Source organism: Lathyrus oleraceus, chromosome 3 (assembly GCF_024323335.1).
Source record: "Lathyrus oleraceus cultivar Zhongwan6 chromosome 3, CAAS_Psat_ZW6_1.0, whole genome shotgun sequence".
In the NCBI taxonomy this organism is placed as follows: domain Eukaryota; kingdom Viridiplantae; phylum Streptophyta; class Magnoliopsida; order Fabales; family Fabaceae; genus Lathyrus; species Lathyrus oleraceus.
The window spans coordinates 288950686-288957164 of record NC_066581.1 but is presented as its reverse complement, the minus strand read 5'-3'; the positions used below and the strand labels follow the sequence as shown (position 1 = coordinate 288957164).

At 35.1% G+C, this 6479-nt stretch overlaps 1 protein-coding gene across 3 annotated transcripts; it reads left to right on the top strand.

Moving 5' to 3' along the window:
• The first annotated feature begins 361 nt into the window (after positions 1–361).
• On the top strand, positions 362–4451 carry LOC127127110 (FT-interacting protein 3). Of its 3 annotated transcripts, none has more exons than XM_051056228.1 (2): positions 362–585; positions 1269–4451. In XM_051056228.1, exon 2 carries the CDS (start codon positions 1278–1280, stop codon positions 4308–4310), a length of 3033 nt encoding a protein of 1010 aa, XP_050912185.1. In that variant the 5' UTR covers positions 362–585; positions 1269–1277; the 3' UTR covers positions 4311–4451. The 3 variants fall into 3 exon arrangements, with proteins under 3 accessions (XP_050912185.1, XP_050912183.1, XP_050912184.1); XM_051056226.1 differs by having other exon boundaries at positions 362–589; XM_051056227.1 differs by lacking the exon at positions 362–585 and adding an exon at positions 619–686.
• Positions 4452–6479: the final 2028 nt, after the last annotated feature.

Below are 6479 nucleotides of genomic sequence, written 5' to 3'. Positions count from 1 at the left end.
CTCTAAACAAGACCGTAGTCACTGCATGTGGCACATGCTTCTAGAGGATGCAGTGCATGTCCAATAAGCATGCGCCAGCATGCATGGTGCCTGTGTACAACAAATATGAGCATACATCATTTAGAGTGGCTACTTCTCTTGTCAGCAATTTTTTTTTTGTTTGAAACATGATTAGTTTGATATTTTATTTGAAATTATGATTATTTTAGAAATTTAATTGAAAAAATGCTTATTTAAAAAAAAAGTATATTTAGGATCATATACTATTTATTTTAAAACATTTTAACGCGGTTAGAATTGAGACAAAAAGTGAAGCTAAGACCGAGGTGGTTGTTGTTGTTCTCGTAAACTAAACAAACCTAAAGAAACACAAGAAACATAAACAAACGAACATTCTCATAACTATATCTCTGATCAAAATATGAAAATGGTTAGTCAAAGCATGTCATTTTCACGACACTTTCTCCCTTTCTCTCTTATTAAAACATACCAACCATCACATTTTCCTCTTTCTCTATTACTTCCAATTCCAACCTCACAAAACCGTTTCTGACTTGCTTTCTCACCTCTTCAAATCATACCCCGGTACGTACGTTTCATCATCTTCTTCTTCTCGCCTTTCAACTTGTTTCTCAGTTATTATGTGAACCATTTTTCTGTATTTCACTTTTTAATCTGTACAAAAGGTTTATTTATATTCTTGTCTTACCTTTTCGGATTAGTTGCTTTTTTGTCTGATTTTATGTTCTCAAATCTTCTTTCTTGCTTCAGCTTGAGGTGTGACTTGTTTAACACATCAGAATTCAACTCCTTCTTCCTTTGACTTTTTTTGTTTTTCTTCCTTGCCTATCAATAATATTTCACAGCATATGTTATTTTATTTTATACATAACATTCACAAACTGGTGTAATTTATGCATCTCAAAAGATTTCACCTTACTACGGTTAGAAAATATGATCAAATAAAATTAAAAATTTCATGCCTTACGCGTTGCGGTCGCGGAAGGGCTTTTAAAATTTCGATCTGTATAGAGGTTGTGACGCTAATTGCGGTTGTCTCGGTGTGAATTAACCACAAAAACTATAAATAACGGTATCAGGATCGCACCGGCTGTTTTGTCGCTGTTGCGGACTTTTCTAAAACCTCGGTCAAACGATGATGATATCTGTTATTAAGCAAATATCATGTTTTTATTTGATGAATGAAGATTACAAGGTTATTGAAATTTATATGTGATACAATAATACTCTTGAATTTTATTTTTCAGGTACTTTCAATGAACAGTCTCAAGCTTGGTGTTGAAGTTATTGGTGCTCATGACCTTGTGGCCAAAGATGGACAAGGTTCATCTACTACTTTTGTAGAACTTCAATTTGATGATCAGAAATTTCGTACAACAACTAAATATAAAGATCTTAGTCCAATTTGGAATGAGATTTTTTATTTCAACATCACAGATCCAAGCATGTTACCAAATCTTAATCTTGATGCTTGCATCTACCACTTTAACAACAAAAACAATGGCTCCAAAACTCCCCTTGGTAAGGTTAGGCTCACCGGAACCTCGTTTGTTTCGTATTCTGATGCTGTTGTATTACACTATCCTCTTGAAAAGAAAGGCTTTTTTTCGGGCACGAAAGGCGAACTTGGTTTGAAGGTTTTCGTTACAGCTGACCCTTCTTTAAGAGCCTCAAATCCTCTTCCTGCTATGCAAGAACCGATATTCGACGGATTCATTAATAATACAGATGAAAGCCTTACGCAAGATCAAATACCGGTACCAGCATCGTTTACGAGTCAAATCCTCAACAATGTGTTAAAAAAGAAAAATGAGTCAGTGCACACATTTCATAATCTGCCCAAGTCAAATGATGGAAAGGAAAAGAAATCATCAAATGTGACATTTGGGATGCAAGAGATGAAATCGGGACAGTCTGCTCCGAAATCTGTTAAAGCATTCGCAGGCGCTGCGATGGACTATGTACTGAAAGAGACAAGCCCTTCTCTTGGAGGTGGAAAAGTTGTTGGCGGAAGAGTTATTCGCGGGAGTAATAAACTTCCTAGCAGCACCTATGACCTAGTGGAACCGATGGAGTACCTTTTTGCGCGAGTTGTGAAAGCTCGCGACCTTCCGAGGATGGATTTGACAGGTAGCCTTGATCCCTATGTGGTGGTAAAGGTTGGAAACTTCAAAGGAACTACAACTCACTTTGAGAAAAACCAAAATCCTGAATGGAACCAGGTGTTTGCATTTGCCAAGGACAATCAACAAGCAACTACTCTTGAAGTTATTGTCAAAGACAAGGACATGATACATGATGATCTTGTTGGAACTGTGAGGTTTGATCTGTACGATGTTCCTATACGTGTTCCGCCGAACAGTCCTTTGGCTCCTCAATGGTATAGGATTGTGAACAAAAACGGCGAAGTGATGAATAATGGAGAGATAATGCTTGCTGTCTGGCATGGCACACAAGCTGATGAGGCTTTTCCTGATGCTTGGCATTCTGATGCAATGTCCCCCACTGGAAGCTTTTCAGCTAACTACGCTCAGATTCGGTCTAAAGTCTACACTTCGCCAAGATTGTGGTACCTGCGCGTGAAAGTGATCGAGGCACAAGACTTGGTTTCACCCGACGATAAGTCTAAAGCCGTGGATGCTTATGTTAAGGTGCAACACGGTAACCAGGTTTTCAAGACAAAAACGGTTCAATCAAGGGCCAATAACCCGGAGTGGGATCAAAGTACGCTGTTTGTTGCTGCTGAACCTTTTGAAGAACCTTTGATCATAACGGTCGAAGACAAGAACGAGACTATTGGCAGTATTGTTATTCCTCTCGGGTCTGTTGAAAAGCGCGCTGACGACCGTTCTATCCGTAGCAGGTGGTATCCACTTGCAAGGTCCATGTCATCAGCAATGGAAGAGGGAGAGAAGAAAATGAAGGACAAGGAAAGAAACAGGTTCGCGAGTCGAATTCATGTTAGCGTCTTTCTTGATGGTGGTTACCATGTGCTAGATGAATCAACTTATTATAGCAGTGATCTTAGGCCTACTTCAAGACAACTTTGGAAGAAACCAATTGGTGTATTGGAACTGGGAATTTTGAATGCTAATGTTCAACCAACCAAAACTAGAGATGGAAGAGGGGCATCAGATGTATACTGTGTGGCGAAATATGGTCACAAATGGGTGCGAACTCGAACGGTCGTGGGCAGTCTAAACCCGAAATTCAACGAGCAGTACACTTGGGAAGTTCATGATCCATCCACAGTTCTCACCCTTGGTGTGTTTGATAATGGACAACTTAATGACTCCGATGACAGCAAAGATTCAAAGATCGGTAAGGTTCGGATAAGGCTCTCAACGCTGGAAACCGGTCGTATTTACACACATTCTTATCCGTTGTTGTCGCTGCAAAGTTCCGGTCTCAAGAAAATGGGCGAGGTTCATTTAGCCATCCGTTTCTCGTGTACCTCAATGACCAACATGATTAATCTGTATTTCAAACCGCATTTGCCAAAGATGCACTACACAAAACCTCTCAACATTTTCGAACAAGAGAAGATGAAATTACAGGCAATGGTCATTGTTGTAGCAAGACTTAGCAGAACAGAACCACCTCTTAGAAAAGAAGTAGTTGAGTACATGTCTGATACAGACTCTCATCTATGGAGCACGAGACGAAGCAAGGCGAACATAAACCGTCTGAAATCAGTTTTCTCAGGACTAATATCAGTTGGAAGCTGGTTAATGGAAATCTCAACATGGAAAAATTCTGTCACGACCGTACTAGTCCACATTCTCTACATGATGCTTGTTTGTTTCCCACAACTCATTCTGCCAACCATGTTTCTCTACATGTTCATAATAGGCCTATGGAAATGGAGGTTTCGACCGAGGTACCCTCCACACATGGACACAAAACTTTCTTGTACTGACGTAACAAATCCAGACGAATTCGACGAAGAGTTTGATTCGTTTCCAACAAAGAAAAACCAGGATATAGTCCGTTGGAGGTACGATCGGTTGAGAATTTTGGCGGGAAGGGTCCAAAGCGTTGTTGGAGACATAGCAACACAAGGTGAGAGGCTACATGCATTGTTAAACTGGAGGGATCCTCGCGCAACAACGATATTTATGTTGTTTTGTTTTGTGGCTGCAATTGTGTTGTATGTGATACCTTCTCAGATATTGTTTCTTTCAGTTGGATTTTATCTTATGAGGCACCCTAAGTTAAGAGGTAAGTTACCACCTGCACCAGTTAATTTCTTCAGAAGGTTGCCTGCTCTTACTGATAGTATGTTGTAAGTTAAGCCTTTTTTCTTTTTCTTTCTGGAAGTGCTTGTAGAAAATCTATGGGTTTGTTTGTTGTCTCTTGAATCATTATTAGTGTGGATGTAAATGTACACATGATGTGAAAAATTGCAATGTCACCTTGATTTGTTTCTATCTCCTGTGTCATCTTGATTTCTATTGAGAATCTATAAGATTATATTGCGAGGTATTCATAACATCGACTCAAACAGTGTAAAAGCTAATAATTGCTAAAAATATATATGAAATAATGAAATTAAACAAAGAAAGAATGGCTTTAGGCTAAATATTTTAAAGAAGAATACAAGATTCCTTTATACATTCACATAAATACATCATTCCATTCCATGTTTACAAAATTATTAAGAGTTTCATCTGTACGCGCGGCTTCAACATCATACACGACATTGACACGTCAACGATGATAATAATTTTAAAAAAATTAAACGGAATCACACGTGTCACTATCCAGGACCGACCCAACCAATCTGTAAATCTTATTCTAATTTTAAAATGCTTAAATTAAAAATGAATATAATTTTAATAATTTAAAATAATATATAAAAAATACAATTATATATTAGCAAAATCAAACAACAAAAAATTTAAAATATTTTTAAACTATAAAAAAAATCATAGAACTTAAAATTTCTAATTATTTAAAAAGAGTTTTTCTCGAAATACTATTTTGATGCAAATTCATCAATTAATAAAAAAAATACAAATAAAAAATAAAAAATAAAAAATTACAAAATAAAAAGCATCAATAATTAAAAAAACAAAATATTAAATTTTCAATTTCATTTACTTTTTATATTTGATCTTTAAATAATTTAAATTATTAACATTTATCATAATTATCATCATAATAATAATAATAATAATAATAAAAACTATGCAGTAATAGTTAGAAAAAATAAAATAAGGAGGATCGAACGTAATTAAAAAAAATGGATACAATATTAATTAGAACAAACGAATTCGAATTCAAGAAAATTCAAAAAAAATGGAAGCAGCATTAATTAGAAGAAATGAATTCAAATTCATGAGGCCATTGTTTCAAATTTGTTTGTTCCGCTTCCAATAATCCTTTATTGCTTCAACATGAGTTTTACTGAATTTCAATAGAAAAAGATAAGTTATAATCTTTGTACATAGGTGAAAGGCTGGTATAAGTTTTAATATGGTATTATTCTAAAAATATATGGTTACATTTATTTATTATCGAATAAATTGTCATTATATACACTAATTGAGGGCTAAGGACCTCTTAAATAGAAAAAATCCAACAAACTTTCTCTAGCTAATTAAATAAGACAGATTATCTAACTAATTTTGCTATTTTCTTTTTATGTTAAAATAACAAACAATATTGTGAAATCAAGCCTCTCTATGATGAATGTTTTTGATGAAGACAAAACTCCAAGCAACAAGAAGGCAAAGATGTTATTCTATGATAAAGCATCTTGATTCAAGAAGTTAAGCTGTTCACTTCAAGAAGGTATAATGAGAATATTTACCTTCACTAAAGTCTTAGATGCTCAAGTATTCATATGACTATTGCATAACTTTTCATAGTGCATAGAAAATATCTTAGAATCATCTTTTTCATTTTCAAACTGGGTAAATCGATTTACCTATAAGGGAAATCGATTTACCACTGAAGCTTACATATTTTTTAAAAGCAAAATTTAAATTTTTCACTTAGGTAAATCGATTTACCACTTAGGGAAATCGATTTACCACTGGAGCATTACATTTCCAGAAGCGAAATTTCAAGTTTTTTAACTAGGTAAATCAATTTACCTCTTAGGGAAATCAATTTACCACTGAAAGATTTTGAAAATTTTTAAACGTTGCAACAGGGTAATCGACTTACCCATTATGTAAATCGATTTACCATTGTGCGTTTCTGAAAAATCAGTGGCGGTTCATACACCTCTTCATGCACCATTTCATGGAATCTTTTCATTTCATCTTTGACAATTGTTCATGATTTTTTCAGAACATTACCATGTTTTATTTGAGGTGTTATGTGCATATAAATACATGATCTGTAGAAATAGTCAACACAAGAAAAATTCAACACAAGCCATAATAGGAAAATAAGGGAACGACTTATATTTTATTGTAACATGATTCATTCATTTATTAGTATGTAAG